This window comes from Molothrus aeneus, chromosome 1 (genome assembly GCF_037042795.1).
Source record: "Molothrus aeneus isolate 106 chromosome 1, BPBGC_Maene_1.0, whole genome shotgun sequence".
In the NCBI taxonomy this organism is placed as follows: Eukaryota; Metazoa; Chordata; class Aves; order Passeriformes; family Icteridae; genus Molothrus; species Molothrus aeneus.
Genome location: NC_089646.1, coordinates 93,142,710 through 93,162,508, shown reverse-complemented (window position 1 = coordinate 93,162,508; position 19,799 = coordinate 93,142,710). Strand labels below are relative to the sequence as shown.

Here is a 19,799-nt window from a genome sequence, read left to right as displayed (position 1 = left end):
TCAAACCAGGTCCAGTCTCCCAAGCATTAAAGCAAGAATTATACAGTAGCCTTGGCAGTAGAGCTACTTCATTGACCTGTAGTACTGCTCATTAAAAAACACAAATTAAAAAAAAAAAAAACACAAAAAAACCAAAAAAAACCCCAAAAACCGTTATCATCCTACTGCAGCTTATATTCAATTGTCTTCTATTGTAAAAGATTCAGACCTCCTTGGTGTTTCTCAAGAGCACTCTTTCTTCTGCACAAAGTAGCCAACCAACCCCAGCTCACCTCACAACTAGCTAACCCACTCTTTTATAGCACTCTTCTTCTCATTGGTTACAGCTGTGGCCTGGTAAAGTCAGGCCTGTTCCTAATCTTTGATAATTGGCCCAGCTGCAACTCCTTAGGGGTAAGATTACTTTCTACACTATCTTTCTTATATTCTGTCCCCCTACAAAAAGCCCTGCGTTGCTGCGATCGTTCATTCTTCTTTTTTTTTTTTTTCTTTACAAAACTTGGGCTCACCTTATGTGTCAGCTCATGGTAGGAAACTGGGGTGGAGGAGGTGGTAGCAGTATTCCGGCAGAATGCTACAGGCAGGCATGGAAGGAGCTCATCATTTTTGCAGGTAGCCTGTGGATGTCTGGCAGCAGCCAAAGAGGCAAGGTTCATGCTTCAAATACTGTGTCAGAAACAAGACAGTGGGGTAGTAGTGTAAGAAAGTGTCATGCTTAAGAGGTCATAGATCCTAAAATATATATATTTTTTTTTGTAGAGCAGGTGAATAGTGATGGAATAAAATTTATCTTTCTAGAAGTTTTAGCTGGTAGGGAATTAGACTCAATACATAAGTAATTATATGACATTTTATGGCCTTTCTTATGTGGACTTGATGGTTTAACTTTTCCCTCCTCGGTCTTACAAAAGATATGAAATTCGCAATTTTATTTTTTGTTTAGCTTCCTGCCAGAACAAAGAACCCAGGCACAGGTTCATTGGTGGAAGTAAGCCTATGTGTATCCAGTGTGCAAGAAATGCAGTTTTCTCCTGAGCCATGAGGAAAAATTGGCAGAAAAGGAAGGAAGAGGTCAGCAGGTATTTTATGTTCATCATAAAAAAGATGCAGTTACAGTAAGGAAAAGAGAGCAGAGGAGAGAAGGAATACAGTGCATTTCATTGAGAGATATATATTCATATCCAGATAAGATTGGTTGACATTGCTGTACGTTAAAAACACACAGCTTACTTTATTCTTTTACTAATATAGTAATTTTTTGTTTATTTTCTTTAAAGGATATGTTTATTCTATACGTGTAAACTGCAAACTGTAAAGATTGCAAATCGTATCCATCTCAGTAGTAATGGTATCTGTGTTGGTAAAATCACCTCTGACAATTTAGAGATCTGGTTAGTGTCAAGAAAAAACATGATGCATTCACTTGGTAAGTGACACCAACTTCAAAGTGGTCATGTTTCTTCTGAAGACCATGGTATACAGTAGTCTGTGACACACAGGAGTGCAACAGTATGGTACTGTACCAGCAAAACAACTCTTATTGGACTCATATTGTTGCTGTTACTGAAAGCATTTCAGATTTTTTAATTAGACATAAATGACTTTGATCTCCCAGATCTACCACACAGTTGTAGAGTGCTTGAAATATGAGGTTTATGCAGTAATCCACCCCTTTAGGATGGAGGATGACCAATCACGGTCCTGCTGCAGTGAAAATGATCCTTTCACTGAAACCAGGCATCACTACCAGAAGCAAGCCATAGGATTTCTAGGGCTGCCGAGCCTCTTCCTTTGCTCTCATCCAAGAAGCATCTTTTTGCGTTTATATTTATGAGTGCAATTAAATAGCTCATGTGCTGTGTTTCTATAATGTGGCTGTTACTACATGATAAAAACCCTCGATGGCAAAGTGCAACAAGCAAAATGCTGCAACTTGTGGATTTTAATTTGGTCCTGAGAAAGGAGGCATGTATCTCTTCAATGTAGCACAGGCTTAGCAGCACCGAGGCTCCCTGCACAAGGAGTTTGCTAAGCCGTCCCCAGCCATGGCGTTCTCTCTCAACAGGTGCCGAGGCAGCCGCCGTCCCCATGGAGATAAGGTGACGGAGCCAGGGAGAGGCAGATGAGTTCTGGACCAAAGGTTAGCCTCCTAGGTCTCGAAGTGACCCAGCTTTCCTGGAAGGGAATCGGGCAATCCCTTTCCCAAGGGAGGCCAGGACTGACCTGACAATGACAACCACCCCCTTCGTACCACAAACCCGTTTTAATGAACCCAGAAGAGAATTCCCGAGGGGCGAAGGCTGAGGGTGCAGCTGCGGAAGGCTCGGTCTGTTGGGGAGGGCCGGCGCTGCTGCCGCCTCAGGTGGTACCCGGCGGCGGGGCCGGCCCAGGCCGGTGTAGCGCCGCGGCCGCCGGCAGATGGCTCCCGCCGCAGCGCCGAGCGGCGGCATCGGCCGAAGGAGGGGCCGGCGTCGCCGCCGCGCTAAATCTCCGAGCCCGCTGCCCTCCTCCTCCTCCTCCTCCTCCTCCTGCCTCGCCGCGATGGCTTCCTAAGGGCGATGCTCCCAGCCGCCACCGCCTCCCCGCTCTGTCGCCGGGTGCTCGGTGGGCGCGGGCGAGCGGGCGGCTCCCGCGCGGTTCGGGGGCCGGGCCGGGGCCCTCCCGGGGCGGGGGCAGCCGCCGCCTCTCGCCGGTGCCGGGCGGGGGAGCCGGGCGGCGCGCAGGCGGGAACGGGGGAGCCGGTGCGGGGGCCGCCGTGAGCCCGCAGCGCCGCGCCTGACGGCCGCCTGCGGACCATCCATCCCTCCCGGGAAATGCCCCTCCTGGCCGCGCCGGCGGCCGGGGGCGGCATGTAGCGCGGGGGCGGGAGAAGCCCCTTCCCTCCGCCCGCGCTCGCCGCCGCGCACACACCCCGTGCTCCGCAGCGAGGCGCACGGCCGGCCCTCCTCTTCCTCCTCCCCCGCCCGCTGGGTGCATGCCCGCCTCGCCCGGCGCAGGGACGGCGCGCCGCTGAAGCAGCCCCGCCGCCGGGCACCCCCGGGCGCCGGGCAGCGCCGCCGCCATGGCCGAGGAGAGCTCCGACGTCCCCAAAGAGTTGATCGGTAAGGGACGGGGCATGGCGGCGGGGATGGGGGCTGCGGGGTCCCGGGCGAAGGTGCTGCGGGGGCAAGTTTGGAGGCCGCCGTGCGCGGGATGCAGCGCTGCCGGAGATGGGGCTGGGGGGAATCCGGGGATGGGTCTGTGGAGCCGGGGAAGCGCCGCGCCAGGGAGCCCGGGGGGCTCCGCTCGGGGCTGGAGGGACTCGGAGGAGCCGGCGGGGGGCGGCGAGGCCGCGTTGCTGCGTGCGGGGAATGGGCGGGCGGGGGCTGCGGGGCTGCGGCGGGCAGGGGAGGCGGCCACGGGCAGGGACTGAGCCCTCGGGGGGCCGCGGCGGGGCACGGTGTGTGTCCCCCCTCCGGAGCGGTGTGTCCGGGGTGCCGGCAGGCTGCGAGCGCTGGCGGACGCCCTGGGAAGCTGCCCCGGCCCCCCGCACTGCCGCCCGCCTGGGGCACGTCCTCGGTGCGCCTCAGCCTGGTGGCACGGGCTGCAGCTCCATTCGGTGCTTTTTTATTTATCCTCCCGGGTTTTGCCTAGTTTAAGATTCGTTTTCCCCTGGATGTAGGAGGGAGAGAGGGTATTTGTAATTAAAGTTTTATGGCCCCGTGCACACGAGCCTCCATCCTGCGTGGTTTACCCTTAGGAACTCAGTCACAGGTGATGGCGAGGACCCTGAAAATGCTGTCACCTCTTTTGGGGAGCTTCCAATAAATGGATCGTTACACAGGCGGCGTGTGTGTAACCAGTGTCATTTGGGGATAACAGGTCTGATGCTCCAGGCCCTCAGCTACCTTGTTGAGGCAGAATTTCCTTTTTGCCTGTTGAAGAGCTATCTAAAGATCTCACCAGCACTGTAATAATTTAAATGTTGTCTTAAGGACAGATGGAAACAGAAATTTGTCAGGCAGCAAGGTATAAGTGGTGTTGAATACAATCCTTCAAACCGTAGTTAGGTAATGTACATTGTTGCATTTCCTTCAGTTTCCTCAGCAAGTGATTTTAGCATTTATCAAATATAAGTAAAGTTTGGGTGGACATTTGCAGCTGCTGCAGATATTTTTTCTGTAGAGTCAAAATAGCTCTATTTTGCAGTCCTTTTGGTCTCCAAACCATGTGGATTACAGAGAGATTGTAGTCTATAGCTTGCTGCTAAGAAATTATGAGCTGGGAAGAGTTCTAGGAGTAGCTATGGTTAAAACCATGCAGTTTTCCTATTTTAAAGTGGCCAGGCATGTTTGAGTGCTAATACACAGTATTTCTTATTCACCATGGGTCTGCACTCTAGTTTTGTAGGTGAGATGTGCTTCATACTGCAGGGGAGAATAAGGTGAGCACCTTCACAGCCTCCTCTGGTGGCTTTGAACCACCTTAAGAATTACCCCCCAGCCCTGGTGCCCGGCACTCACTCAGCTGGATTTGTTAAGGGCTATTTGAGGTGTGGGGATCTGTTCATGTAGATTGGTTTAATTTCTAGCAGTATTTTGGTGTCTGCATGTTAAAATTTAACCTCTAAATAGGCTCTTTGTAATAACCATGTTTTGAGAGCAGGATGAAAGGATGTGCTTTAACGCAGAGTGATTGGAGGTTTAATCCTCCAGGTGTGGAGATTAAACTGGGGGTAGGAGTGGTTGAGCTGCAGTTTTTGTTCTGTTACTCACTTCCCGTGTGACCTTTGTCAGGTCTCGTAGGTCATAGTCTTCAAAGAAACCCTCTCTTACTGCTGGCTTGCCTGGATCCACTTCTCCCAGGTGTGGATGTCTGAAGCCTCCAGCATTAGAAAAGTGAACCTTAATGTTTATTATGTTTCCATCTCTCAGTCTGAAAATTTATTTTGAGTCCACTTGCCACCCAATGTGGAGGGAATTGTCTTCAGTCCCATGCAGAGTATCTATGAAATCTCTATCTTAGCTCCTTGAAGTAGTGTTTTTAGCCCTTTCAGGTAGATAGAGCCTTGTGAGGAGCTGACATCCTGATGATGCTTTGTGCAGTCTGGGGTCCCAGGCCCCTTCTCTCCCTATGGCTTGTTGGAGTAAGAGTGCTGGAGCTGAGGGCTTGCAGTCATTCCCATTTCTGCTGCGTGGGACATGTGGGACAGCAAAGGGAAGCATGCCTCTCCATGCAGGTGTGTTAGGAGGAAGTCCCCTGCTAGATGTAGGCACCTGGAGCTGTTTGTGGGAGAGGAGAAGCCAAAAAGCACAGGCTGCACGTGGAGGTAAAGTAGCAGAGACAGCAGCAATACCTTCTGCAAGGACACAGGACTTGATGAAAAAAGACTCTGTGATCAACCTGCTTCTGAGTTCCCGAAGAAGAAAGGGGGCAGAAAGACTGGAATTGGGCATTACCCATGGGAGAGGAAGCCTTGGGAGAGCAGTTCACATCGGGCTGGACTTTCCCCCGGGGTTCTGCTCACCTGGCTGCTCCAGGATCTCGCAGCCTGGCTGCGGACCAAGCGGTTGCTCTGGGAGCCGGCCGCGCTGGCTGCCTGCCACCGGGGCTGCCGCGGCTTGGGACAGGCTTCTCGCTGGGCAAGCCGCTGCTACCGAGGAGCTTTTGTGTCCTGATAGGAAAATTAAAATTCCTGGGGAAAACATGCCGATTCTGCAGAAAGAGCTCTTTCGGGTGAAGAGTCTCTCTGACCAGCCACGTTTCTGACTTGCACACCCTTCTGCCCTGCAGGCAGAACACAGTGGCCTGGGTTAAACATCCAGGCTTAATAAATGGTGTGTTGTTTGTGCTAACGTCTTCTGACTACCGAATGAAAATTGTGCAGAAAAGCGCTATACAGAGCACTATAATTAAAAGCCTTAGGAATAGCCTATTATCTTTCATTTTTGCTTTTAAACTTAAGCGTGCCCGAGGGCAAAGTGTATGTGTCTGGGGAGGGTGGAGACTTTCCTTTTACAGATGCCTGTTGTTGGGCTGAAAATAGGTTAATGTGTTTAAAAGATTTCTTTCTCATTCCCTTTCAGTGGGGGCTGGAGAGTGAAACTTACGGAAAGTGCCAAATTGGCTCTTCTAGATGAACTCCTCTGTTTATCTCTCAATTACATCAGTGTCAGTAGTTGTATAAGCTTTCTAGACACAGTTCCCTGTGTGTCTGTTCCCTTCAGGCCAGGGTGCAAATGTTCAGGGGAAAAGCTGGTTCGTGTCATAATTGGCAGAGACTGTGTATACATGTGTGTGCATGTACATATTAAAACGTTATGGCAACTAAGGTAGCTTTGGTGCTGGCACTGTGGATTGGCTACATTGTTGCTGGGATTTGGACCAAGACCAATTTTGCCTCCACAGCATCCTCTGCATAGCTGCCAGGTGTTACTATCTGGAAGTCTGCTTGGTTTGCTTTGCTACTTCAAAGCACAGAGTGTAAAATGTGTGAACAGTTGCTCTTCCATTGCCTGACCCATTTAGCCTCCTTGATATTAACAAGAGGTTGAAATTTGTGCAATGCAAGGTGCTGATTTGCTTTAGTAAGCTTTTCAGGTACCAATAATAGCAGTGAAGAATTTGTTTTATTTTCCCAGAATGGAGCTAAGCAGTGCTGTGGCTTGTCTTGGGAGTGCTTTTGATATGTAAGTAGTGCTGGGAAAAAATATCAAATTGTGTTCGGAATCCAGGCATATGACATCAATGATGCTATCATAATAGATACAATTTATTGTGTAGATGGCATACTTAGAAAATTGTACTTGTGTTAGGTTGTGTTTAGTACTGGTGCATCTGCATGAGACTTCCATGAGTGCAAGCAGTTGGACAACATAGCTCTGAGTCTTTCTGAAAACTCAACAGTGGCATCTGTTTCCTGCTTGTGTTGACACTGAAGGTATTTAATGAAGATATTTTCTTTTGTTTCAGAAAGCGTCAGGGATGTTATTGGGAGGAAAATCAAAATTTCTGTCAAGAAGAAAGTAAAGCTGGAAACCAAGGGAGATAAAGTGGATAACAAAATACTGGTAAGTACAATAGAATGACTCAGATTACAAATGCAGAGGAAAAGCCAGTATCTTTTCAGAATGCATTAATTCTCCTCTGGAAGTATTCTTTGAACTTTCTGTGTGCCATAAGATGTCCATGTGATTTATTTTCTTACTTTTTCTGGCTTTCATGGTAGCCTGCATAGGGTTGGTGTGCAGCTGTGTATGTGTACACACACTTGTTTATCACTGAGTTATTTTTCAGAGTTTTGGATATTGTGTTGTGGACTGATGATAAAGCAAACTATTATCGGAACCTGTTCTAAAATATTCTGCTGCCTTTGCTGGTTAGGTTTCCTGTTTATATCCATAAGAGTTTTAAGTGGCCAAGAAATGCAAAATGAAGTGTGTAGAATTAATTTTGAGAATCTGAAGCTGTTATGCAGTGAAGAGCAACAGTAAAACTATTGGGCTTTTTGAACTCAAATGACTGTGTTTTTTGGTATTCTCAACATGTTGAGTCTTTATTTTAAAATGCATTTACATTTTAAAATGCATTTACATTTTAAAATGCATCTACATCTGCATTTTAAAATAAATGCTTAATGTGTGGGATTCTGAATTGTTCTTAAAACTGTAATGGAGGAAAGCGTCAAATTAATCTCACTTAAGTATGCTTTCCTGTTTTCTCAAGAATAGTTTTGCTGGTCTCTCTTGATAGGAAGAAAGCTGTGGTAATGAGCTGCTACATTTGCATACTATCTTGAACACACAAAAAGACATGGAACTGTATTTCCTTGCTCTTTTGATAAATTTCTATGAGGAGAACTCTTAGAGTAAAAAGCACAATTAAGTACAATGCTACCATAATATTTTGCGAGATATTTGAAATTTGGTGTCTTGTGTTCATGCTGTTCCGTATTTGAAAGTTTTGTTTTCAAAGCTGTTATCACAGATATTAGGTACATTCTCCATGCAAATGTGCTATTTTGTCTTTCAAAACCACAACTTTTTAATCGCTTCTGAATTATCTTCTTAAAGTACAATCCCTGGGCATTAAGACTGTAGATAATGGCTCACTTTTCTGTAAGAGCCACTACTTAAAGAAACGTGAAATATTTTCTGTTTAATATCTACCCATGTTATATCTAGTTCCTTGATTTACAGTTTCTGTACTGGAAATAGATTGAATATGTGAATGATGATTGATTGTCTCTATTTATTTGAAAGCCATGTTTATAGGGAAGGCTGACAGGTTTCACTGAAGTAGTTACACTTGATTGGCTTTTGGACTTACATGGAATCATAACTATTATCAATACTGAAATATATTGTGGAAATACTGAAATACTGTTCTGAACTGATGGGATCAAGAGAATGTCAAGCTTTGAATCATCAGTGAAGTTTCTGAGGGATGTACTACTTGGTAATAAAATGCCTAAATGTGCCTTGGGTGTTTTTTCTCTCTTTAATCTCCTAAGCTCTCAGGTGGGGGACTTTCACCTTCCATGACTGAAGAGGTACTGAAAGGGAGAGAACATTTCAGAGGTTCATGAGTTAGTGAGCACTACTGGTGTACATACATGTAGGTTTCAGTGCACAACATAAGTGTTTCAGGGGAATGATTTACTGGATGTTGTCTGGTATAACCACTTGTTCTTTGATGCAGAAATGCAGGAGATTTATCTTGGTGGGGGAAAAAAAGTTTTTATTCTCAGAGAAATTGATTATATTGACTGCTGGAATTGGATTTTGTGTTTTCCTTTGCTGTAGAAGGAAACTGCAAATCACTAAAGATGCTTTTTTTACAATGTTTGTCTGACTGTGTAAATCTTTATGTGGGATTGTTTGCTTTGGGTTTTTTGTTCATTTGGGCTTTTGGGATGCTTTTTGTCATTTTGGGGAGTTTTTTTCTTTTTTGCAGAGGTGCTGAATGTTGTCTGCTGTGGCAAAGGCCTGTAGAGACTGTGGTTCACTTTGGGGATGCAAAGTTCTATGAAATGCAGAATACTCTGAAAAGAGTTACACCAGAAACACTTCAAGTTTGGTACATTAAATTAATGGAGACTTTGTGGCCTTACTGTGTCAGCACAGTCTCACTTCTTACCTGTGTAGTAGAGGACATATACCCTTCTCTCATCAAAAGAGTGACACTGAAAATAAATAACCTTGCTTCAGAAGTGAGTGCTTAGTACTAAATGCTACAGGAAATCTGCCTGCAAAACAATGATTTTTTGTACTCTGAGGTGGAACTGAAAGGTTTTCAGTAAATAATGCATATGGCCGTGTTCCGACTGGTGTGGGTAAAACCAAAGTTGCTGTGCCTTGGGTGAGCCTGTCAAATGGAATGCTGAATGAAGTACTGGCAGCAAAAGCAGCTCAGTAATTGAAGACTGTATCCTTAAGTGAACGCACCAGTGGGCTCAAATGTGATTGCATGGGCAACCTTCATGCCAGCACTCCTTGACTCCTGAGAGCTTGGTTTTGAAACATTAATCTTCTGAGTACTTTCTCTTGAGTGCACATAGGGCAATGGATTGTTTTGAGATTTTGGGTTGAATTTTATTAGTAGTTGGGTGTTTATAAGCAAGTTAGGTGCCATACTTTGGGTGTAGCACTTAATAAGGAGAAAATACTAGTTGCCCTCATCGAGGTAACCCCAGAGCTGTTGTGAAATGTGCTCATGGCTTTAGAGGAGGTTAATCACAGAGGCTGGCACTGAGCCCTGACACCCAAATCTCTGCTTTAATTAAATGATCTCTCATCCTTTCTTCCTAGGGAAATTCAGCAAAATCAGTACCACTTTGAGCAAGGGAGATTATTTAAAAATGACTGCACTTGGCAGGTAACTGTAAAAACACTTGACTGCTGGCCTTGTTGTTCACAGTATATTCAAGGTACAGAGTACTAGAATATGGATGTAACCATCTGCTTAAATCACTCTGTTATAGGAAGGTCATCTGATAATTAAGATGGAAATTAGAATCTGAGACAACAGAAAAAACAGTGCAAAGCCCTTGGTGTTGCTTGCAATAGGATCCCAGTATTAAACTGGTGAAGTTGGAGGATAAAAACCATGCTGTAGGGGGATACAGTATGGGTAAATGAAGGTGGTATAGAATGTAATCTTATCCCCTAAAGAGTTGCAGCTGGGTTAATTACTAAAGGTTAGGAGCAGGCCTGATGTTAACAGGCCACACCTGTAGCCAATAAGAAGTGTGTTATAAAAGAGTGGATTGGTGGGAACTGGAGTCAGTTGGCTACTGTGAGGACAAGGAAGAGTCAGTGCCTAGAGGAGCTGCCTACAAGAAACATCAGGGAGGTATGAAACTCTAGCAATACAGAACCTTTGCAATATAATGATAATAGAACTCTTGCAATATAATGACAACACCATGCTTGCCTTAAGATGCTTTGGGTGCCAGAGTTTGGAAATTATTTCTAGGAATTTTGATATAAACCAGATTTTTTCAGTCTGCACAAGGAGTTTGCTGCCTCAGTAATCTCAATCTGCAGTTATTTAGTTTTTCAGTTAGTCATAATGATGCAAAATAGTAAACATCATGAGCTGCTGAGCTGCCTCTGGTCTGCTGGCACCAAATCTCATGTGTTTGGGCAGCAAACGGGTATCCAGCCCTGAAAAGGCAATAACCAGCTTGAACAGGCAGAAAAATCAGTCCTCAAGTGATTAGGGCTAAACCCTAGTCCCATCTGGGTACTCTGGCAGAGCCAAGTTGCACTGGGGAAAGTGAGGAAACATGTAGGCATATGGGAGACCTTGAAAGGTGCCAAGCTGCCCACAGGGTGGGCAGAACAGACATTGTGGGGCTCCCCAGTGGGGCACAGTCCCACTGTGGGCCAGGGAGACACTCAGCAGGACTGGGGTGGCAGCTGAGCTCCAGTGGTGACAGCACCGCAGTGACCCACAGCCGGCTCTGTAGGGTGGCCTCAGCTGGGAAAGCAACTGAGTGCAGGTGTAGCTGTGGTGTTCTCAGGCCATAGTTGAGTGCCAGAGTTGAAGCAAGGTGGGGAGCCCTGGTCAAGGCTTGTTCCTACCTTTGGGGTCACATACCTGTGCTGTGTTGGCTGCAGGCAGCCTAGCTGTGGCAGAGCCCTTGAGCAGGCTGCTCCAGGTGGCCCTCAGCCAGAGGCAGAGTACTCCTGGCAGGAGTGGACTCAGCTGTGTTTGGCTTCAATGGGATGCTCACCACAGTATTTTGATTGGGTTAAAATAGATAGAGACGTCACTCTTTTCTAAGCAGCAGAGGATCGCTTTGGTTTTGTGTGATTGTTTTGTTCAAACCTGTTTTTTTTATGAGGACAAGGTTGAAGGCATCATGCTGAGTGCCTGTGGTGTTTCTCCTCATACTGATAACTTCTGACCTTCTCTCCAATTTCAGCTTAAGCTGATGGGTATGGAGAGGTCTCAGTTGTGATAAGAGGGGAGTGGGGGGAGACAGCCAGAAAAAGAAGAGAAGTTTTACACCTACTCCCTCTCTCCTTCTTCTGAGGCCTCCACCTTTTGCCACCATAAGGGATCAGGCAGAATGCCCTGTTGGTGTCTGACATACTTCAGTATTTTCTTCTTCTTTGTCTTTTTTTTTTTTTTTTTTTTTTAAATCCAGGGGCCTCAGTGATTATCAGGTTATCACGTGCAGACAAATGCTTTTTGGGACTGGGCTTCTTTTTACCTTTGGTGTTTGTGGTGTTGCTTCCCCCCCCCCCAAATAGCTGAGATATCTGTATATAATTTGCTGATGATTTCCTCCAGCCTTTTCTTTCTCTCAGATTTATTGTAATTAGCAGCAAAGAATGAGAAGTTAAAATGTGAGCTAAAGCCAATATAAATGGCTTTTATTTCACATGGTGAAATAAATGTGACCAACTCCTTATGAAATATTGATGTTTTTAAGAGTGGTTTATGATAGGCTGGAATTCAGGATTCATCCTATTTTTTGTCTTCACTATTAGAAAAAGAGAATATTCCTGCTCTAGTTGCCTTTGAGATTAGTTTTCCTTTCCGAAGTAGTACTTTTAGACATAAAAGATAAGGAAATATTGCAAGTGGCCATGCTGTCTATATGTTTGGTCGGGTTTCTTTGCTTTGTTGCTGGGTTTATTTTGATTTTTTTGTTGTTGCTTTTTCCCTAATCTTAAGGCTATAGAATAGTGTGATGCAATGTAGTGACCAAAAGCACTTTATTAGGAAATCCCATTGAGGAGTCTCTGTTATGCTTCTGCCCTCAGTCATTTATATTCTCTTTGTTAAAATATCACAGTGTTACTTCTGAAACTGAGACAGTTGCTTTGGCAGGTGGCTCTCCCTAAAATGTACTGTATGCCCAACATAAATACACTGGGAGCAATTCATATGTCCTTGTCACTTTCTCTGGGACATATGTTTCCATGGGCTTTTAAAACAAAAAGCTGAGTTGACTCCTGTCAAAGAAGTTTATATTTTTTTCTGTGCACATGGTCTGAGATTTCATGTTCTGCTTCTAAAGACTCTTATAAAGACTGGAATTGTATTTAAAAAATAAAGTCTATCTGTGTTTACTTTCAAAGGAGCAATTATGGCCATTTTGTATGCTCTCCATGTGGCTTCTGAACACTGCTTGAACAATGTGGTTGACTCTTGTGAAGCAACAGAGAAAAGCCTGAGCTCCTGTGCCTGTTCAGCTATCAGGATGGCAGTCTCTGGATAGAGGCAGTAGTATTTTGCACTGCCAAAACTATTTTGGGATTAAAAGCTCTGGTGCTTGGTTTCCATTGCTCATCTTTTGTCTTGATCCATCCGTGATATTCAGTTTGAATAGAGATGAATTTCACTTCCTGTCTTAAAAAATATGCACTTCTTTTAAACCACTGAGAGCATGAAGCTAACAGGGTTGTCTAAGGTTGGTTTTACATAAAATGTGTGCAATCTCACACGTTATATCATGACAGCTGGTGTGTGATAATGATGTTAAATAGGGACATTCTTTAAAAATAATGGTGTTTCCTCTTCCCTGCCCAGAATATTGACTGTTATGACATATATCTTAAGTGTGTCTTTATGAAGATGAAAGGAGGTAGGTGTTGGTACATCCCTCATGTCAGGAAATCTAAGTGAAGTGAGGTAGGGTAATCAAAAAATACTTAGATGTGAAAATGTATTTTAATACATTTACAAGGTGTATCTTAGAAAGCAACTGAATTGTGGCCTGTAAAATTGCTACAAAAAACTGAAATAAGGAGAGAACTGCAGGAAATAGAAATACTAATTCAGTCATGCAGTTGCATATGTTTCCAAAATAGGAAATATTTTTAAAAAATACACACGTGCAAGTTTCACTGAAATTTACATTTATGTTATACACGGATCCATAAGGTTACCTTTAACTGGTGGGAAGATTTGCAAACCTAGCATTCTGGAGTACTGTGTCCAGCTCTGGGACCCCCAACATAAGAAGCACATGGACCCACCTGCTGGAGTGAGTCTCCCCAGGGATTCTGCCCCTCTACTCCATGCTTGTGAGACCCCACCTGAAGTGCTGTGTCCAGCTCTGGGGCCCTCAGTGCAAGGACATGGACCTGGAGTGAGTGCAGATGAGTACCTTGAAGACGATCAGAGGACTCGAGTACCTCTCTTATGAAGACAGGCTGAGAGAATTGGGGGTTTTCAGCCTGGAGAAGAAAAGGCTCCAGGGAGACCCTGCTGCAGCCTTCCAGTACTTAAAGTGGGCTTATAAGAAAAATAAAGTCAAATTTTTTTAACAGCACCTGTTGTGCTAGGAAAAGGGGGAATGGTTTTGAACTAAAAGAGGGTTAGTTTAGACTAGATGTAAGGAAGAAATTTTTTATGATGAGGGTGGTGAGACACTGGAACAGGTTGCTCGCAGAAGTTGTGGATGCCCCATCTCTGAATGTGTTCAAGGCCAGGTTGGATGAGGCTTTGAGCAACCTGGTCTGGTAGAAAGTGTGCCTGCTCCTGCAGGGGGTTGGAACAAGAGGACTTTTAAGGTCTCTTCCAACCCAAACTGTTCTATGGGTCAATGATTCAGTCATTCAATGAATTGCTGATAGTGCATGAAAGTATAGAAATTCAAGATGATTTCTTGCACCTTGAGTACTGTGTGTTCTTTCCATGCTTTGGGAGGACAGAAATGCAGCTTGTTTGTTCTCCCTTTCTTCAGCTCTGGACAACTGGTACAGGCAGGGAAAGGAAAGAAAAAGGGACTCCTTTTTCAGTGCCCTTAAAGCACCTGCTGTTGTCCTGGCTCATGTACTTTGCATTTACACATTCACCTGCAGTGTTCTGGAAGGGGGAAATGTGGACATGATCTCACTCAGCATGTTCTGGTTTTCTGTGCACAGCTCTAACAGTTGTAGGGGTAAAAAAAAAAGGGTAGGAGGCAGGAATCTGCTGTGGCTCTGAACTGATCGTGGAATCTTTCCTCCTGTCAATTTTTTTGTAACCCAATTAGAAAGCATTTCCTTTTTAAACTGCCACACTCTTCCTACTTCTCTTGCTGAATATATAATGTACCAAAGTGGTTTGTTAATGTGCTTTTGCTTTGAGAGGGCCTGACTCCTTGCCACCATTATTTATGAAATGGAGCCTTCACTGAAAGCAAGGATTTTCACTGAAATCTGTGCATAAAACAGGCAGAAGACTGATTATTACTAATTATATAATTTCTCAAGCTGAAAATAAAAAATGAGCATTGGGGTCAACTTCTTGTCTCACTCACTCTTTGCCATTGGTGGCTTTTTTCCCCAAGAAAGAGAAGACTTGGAGGAGAACAGAATGTGTTCTTTGGTAGACATATATTTGTGGGGAGTTTTTTTTTCTTTTTTCCTCTTACAGCTTGTTTCATCTGCCTGACTTACTTTAAGAGAAGACTTCTCATGCAGAGAATGTGGTTTACTTTGGTGTAAGTAGTGTGAAGGGGGACACAGTAAACTTGAGAATGGCTGCAAGGGCTCCTAAGTGAAAAGTTAGTGCCGTGTCATGTGAAAAATGCTTCTCGTTGCTTAGAGTCCCTTCTTCAACCATTCTTGTGGTGGAAAAATTGGTGAATGCCACTGATTTGTTTAATTATTAAAATACTTTAGCTTACCTAGAATTCTTTTTTTTTCTCATGTAGTAATGAGGAGTAGTAATTTAATTCTGTGTAAAGTAATTACAGGCCCAGGATATAAAATTATCCTTAAATTTAGCTGCTCCTAGTGGTGCTCTGTGCCTCTACCTTGAATCCCCAGGCTGATTTCTGCCCTTGGTCCTGTCTCATCTCTCCCCATTTCTGAAACATCTACTCTGTGTCAACTCATGAGTGATATCTTTGTCTTAGTGATAGCTTCCCTAATTTGATTATTTCAGATGACAAACTGTTAGGATGCCAAATGTAATTATAAGAGCCAGATTCTTATAACCCTACACTCCTGGAACAGATTTAACCAAATTAATCGGCCTGCTGGATGAGGGAAGAGAGACCCTGCCTCAGGGAGTTAGGGGTGGTGCAGAGTAAGATCTGAATAGCTGTGGCATGTGAAATATAAAGCTAGCACAACAAAACAAGTTTCTGCTATGAAGCTCAGAGAAGGAGTCACGTTGCTGGTGTTAACACAAATCAAAAGGGTTTGTGGTTCCTGTGAGGCTACGGGAAAAGTGTTCACAGGTAGAAACTGTTGTCAAGTGGGAAGAAGCTCTTCTTTGAACAGGTTGCATTTCTGGATCTTCCTTGCAAAGTGACCTTTATAAAAAAAATAAGTACAAGAACTCTGGTCTGGACCTGAAAGTGTGTGTGGAGGGATAGAATGTAAGAAAATAGTGCAGAAGGTAGTCTCACCCCTGAGGAGTTGCAGCTGTACTGATCACCAAAGATTAGGAACAGGCCTGCCCTTAATAGGCCACAGCTGTGTCCAATAAGAAGATGAGTGCTACAGAAGAGTGGGTTAGCTGGGTGAGGAGAGAGTTGGAGTTTGTTGGCTGTGCTGTGAAGAAGAAGGAGTCGGTGCTGTGAGGAGGTGCCCATGAGAAATCACCCAGAAGCTATGGAAGATTTACAGTAAGGTGACAACAAGTGTGGGTGATGTGCAGCTTATCCCTTTGGCAGACAAGTGACATTCCTATCCCTGCGTAGAGTAGTAGGCCTTTGTGACAGTAGGCTGGGCCTCAAAGTGTGCATGTGGAGATGGAAAACAGAAGAGGAGATGCTGGGTCTATATTCCCCTTAAGATTTTCATCCTGCCTTGCATTTGGAAGTGGTGCTTGTTCCTATGCTTTGTAGATGAGTTGATAACTATTTTTTCCCCCTTTCCACAGCTGAAGCAGTGGTTAGCAGCATGCTGCCTGTGGGGTAGACAGTGGTCTGTTTGGGATGCCTGGAAGCACTCTCTTGGCCAGGGCTTAGGAAGCTGAAGTCCTTTGGAAAAAGCCATTTCCACTTTGTGCCTCAAAGATGCTTGCCAGAGGCATGTCTTTATGGAGTAGCCACTTAAGGCACATGTCACTTGAACTGCAGTCATTCCTTTGTACTTAAAACTTGGTTAAACCACTGCTTTTGTAGAACTCCATGAAATGTTGAGGATTTGAGTGAAGTTAGAGATACCTACTTCTTGGGGCCAGGGAGCAAAGCAAGAGGGTGAGATAGCTGCTGCAGAGCAGCTTCTACTCAGATTTGATTAGAGGAAGTGAATGGCTATTGACCTCAGTCTGAGTTGGGAGACAGGGCACTGCTGTGTTTGTTCAGGGTCAACCTTTGAATGAAAAGGCTTCTCCTTCTCTGCCTTGAAGACCACTAGTAAACTATTCACACAAAACTATTGATAGAGGGGAAAGCCTTTCAGAGGCTCATCTCTTAACAAACACTAGAGGCTGGTGCTTAAGAATGATACCTTTTACAGCCATGTATGTGAGCCTCTACGCCAATGTGGAGCTGAGGAGCCTTAGGAAGGGAGCAGTGAAGGTAGGTCAAAGCAGATGTTGGGATTTTTAGTGCAGCTGGTTTTAGATGGCAATCTCTTCTTCTGGTATTTATGACGTTGTAAGTTAATATTTGAAGAAATATTAGCTTTGTTAGAAATGTTAGCTTTGTTAGGTACTGGTGCTTCGTTGAGTAATAATTTCTGCCACCTTGGTAAGTTTCTTAATATCTCAAAACTAAATTATGCATTTATTGTTATAGCATGAAAAATGAATTTTAAATGTAACAAGCTGCTTTCTTGACTGTTATTCTTCACATCTGCACTTTGTCAGTGGCAGAAAAGCACAGGCTTTGACCTTTCTCTTTTCTCATCTCAAGAAGGTGCTAAAATCCCTGCATTTTTGGTAAAGCATTTTGATGTATTCTGTGTACAATTGTTGCATACACTGTGGGTATCTTAAAGCTCTTCCTTTTTACTGTCCTTCCACATCATCTGCTTCAAAAAGTCCCTGGAAGCTTTCCTGTGTGTGGATTGCTGTCAGGACTGGAGTTTGCTTTTTAGTTTAACCCTTCTCACTCTGTATGTCTATTTTTCTAACAGCTCATATTCCCCCACTTCTGTTCCCTAATATCCTCAAATTCCTCAGCATCCCTGCAAATACAGGAGTGATGGACTGAACAGGATGCTGCTATGCTAAAAAGTATTGTAGGCTGACATAAACTTGCTGTATACATTTTTATCTTGTCTTGCAAGGCAGGTTATCCACTTCCTTGTACAATTTAATCAAAATCTATGCTAGGTCTATGTTATTTGTGTCATGGTGGCAGTTTTGTTCAGGCAGGACATTATAGTGTTCTTTCTGTAATTTGGCTTTAAGTTCTTTCCACCTTTCCCAAGGCAGCCCTCTTTGGTTAAAAAAACCCCAACATTAAAAAAAAAACAAAAAACAACAAACAAAAGCAAAACAAAACAAGCAAAAACTCATCATTAAACCCCAAACCAGCTGCTAGCATCTCAACCAAGTGCTGTGCAAATTCTGCTTGTCCTGAGGGGAGGCAAGGCAGTACAATGGACACAACTCACTTGCTTGCTCTCTCCACATTTCTAGGTACAGGAGCAGTTGGGCTGAGAGAAGGGAGAAAGTGAAAAGAAAACAAGTAAGGAACTGTAGTATAACACTGCAATTTAAATGTAATTAGCTGGTGTGGATGGTGCCAGAGCAGTGTAAAAGATTGTAAAATAGCTTTAAAAGGGTTTCATCTGTGAATACAATGCTTTGTTACCCAAGTTTTATAGCTCTCGCTCTACTTTGGGAAGACATCCTCTATGAGACTTGACTCTGCTGATGGAATTTAACTGTATTTTATATAATCTGTACTATTTCCTTCACATGTGATTTCAAAGCCAGTTTTCTACCATTTACTTGCTCAGCTACACCATGTTGGCAAACTGCAGAAGAAGCTGCATGATGATTTTCTTGAGGTTCTATGTAGGCACGTCAGCTGAAGTTTGGAAAAGCTGCTTATCTGCAGAAAAGTGTGTGGTCGGTCTTTAGCCAAAATGCCAAGAAAATTCTTCAGGAGTGATCTAATACTGCAGGGATTTAGTTTTTTTTTGGTTTTGTTTTTCTTTTTTTTTTTTGGTTTGTTTTGGTTTTTTTGGTTTTTTTTTTTTTTGCTTGGGTGGTTTTTTGTTGTTTTTTTTTTCCACATTTAAACTGTTGCTTGGTTTTTTGCTACACTGAGTACTACTAAAAAAAGCTAAGAGGTGCAGCTCTCAACTCTCACAAGTTGCATATTCAAATTAAAAGATTATAGATGGTTGCAGGTTTAATGGTGATACTGAAAATACATTGCCTTTTTGCCTTCTCATTGTTAAACTATCACCCTTTCCAGCTGAGAAAGATTTCTGAAACTGAGAAAATGCTTATTGTAAGCCTTGGAAATATATTCCTCCATGTTAAATATTTTGAAAATGTTTAGCCAAAAATAGAAAACCTGAAAATACTAATTTCATGTGATATTTCCAGTGTGATGCCATCCTTTTAATGTATTTCCTGTAATGTTATTAGATGGTCCTGCTATTGTTTATATGTGCGTGAAATTGTGTGAAATTAAAATTCTGCAGGTTTTTATATGGTATTAGTGTATCACAATGTATCCTTAATGCAATTTTAGTAGGTTTTTGTTCAGCCTGAGGGCTTAGGTCTGCCCCAAATACATTATTCTTCTATTTTATTTTTTCCATGTTTTCTCTTCTTTTTCTACTTTTATCTTCCATTGTTTATTTTAGAATATTCCTTATGTTGCTTTTTCTGCTTGGAGTGTCTGCTTCCTCTCACCATAAAGAAAATTGCATACAGTTCTTTGATATCAAGACTGGCCTTAAGGACATACTTATAATTGAAGGAATCATTGGCAGGTCAGCTTCTGGGCCTCCCCTTTCACCTCTTAAACTGCACCAGTCTCCCACTGCTCTCTGGGTTGTGATTCCTACCATGTCCATGGTGCCTCTTCCTTGAGCTTGGAGCAGCATGAGCCTTCTGTGGAAGGGGTCAGGGAATTGTGCTAGACACAGAGCACTGAGAATCAACTTTCCTCTGCCTTTCCTGGGAGCCAGAGCTGCCTGGGGCTGGTGCTCTGTGCCTCAGAGCAAAGGCAGGGTGGTGCCTGGGAGGAGGAATGCCCTCATGTGTGTACTTTGAGATGTGCTGCAAAGAAAGCTTTGCTGTGCAGTAGCCTCTCTGTTTCAAGTCCACAGTGTGGCTGTTCCTTGTGTAATTTGTGTGGGGGAGCTGGAAGAGGCTGGACTGTAGTGGGAGAGGAGGTGTCTCTGCTTGCACAACTCCTTCTGTAATGCTAGACCTCTCTCTTGCCAATG

General features: G+C 43.9%; 1 protein-coding gene across 4 annotated transcripts in view; it reads left to right on the top strand.

Moving 5' to 3' along the window:
• The first annotated feature begins 2,970 nt into the window (after nucleotides 1-2,970).
• The window catches only part of CARMIL1 (capping protein regulator and myosin 1 linker 1), a 190,247-nt gene continuing 173,418 nt past the window's right edge, over nucleotides 2,971-19,799 (top strand). For 2 of the 4 annotated variants that reach the window (XM_066560915.1, XM_066560907.1), the window contains exons 1-2: nucleotides 2,971-3,101; nucleotides 6,952-7,049. In XM_066560915.1, the coding sequence (XP_066417012.1) occupies nucleotides 3,062-3,101; nucleotides 6,952-7,049 (138 nt within the window). In that variant the 5' untranslated portion in view covers nucleotides 2,971-3,061. The remainder of the gene's footprint in view (nucleotides 3,102-6,951; nucleotides 7,050-19,799) is intronic. The other 2 variants (XM_066560935.1, XM_066560924.1) reach the window with 1 other exon arrangement.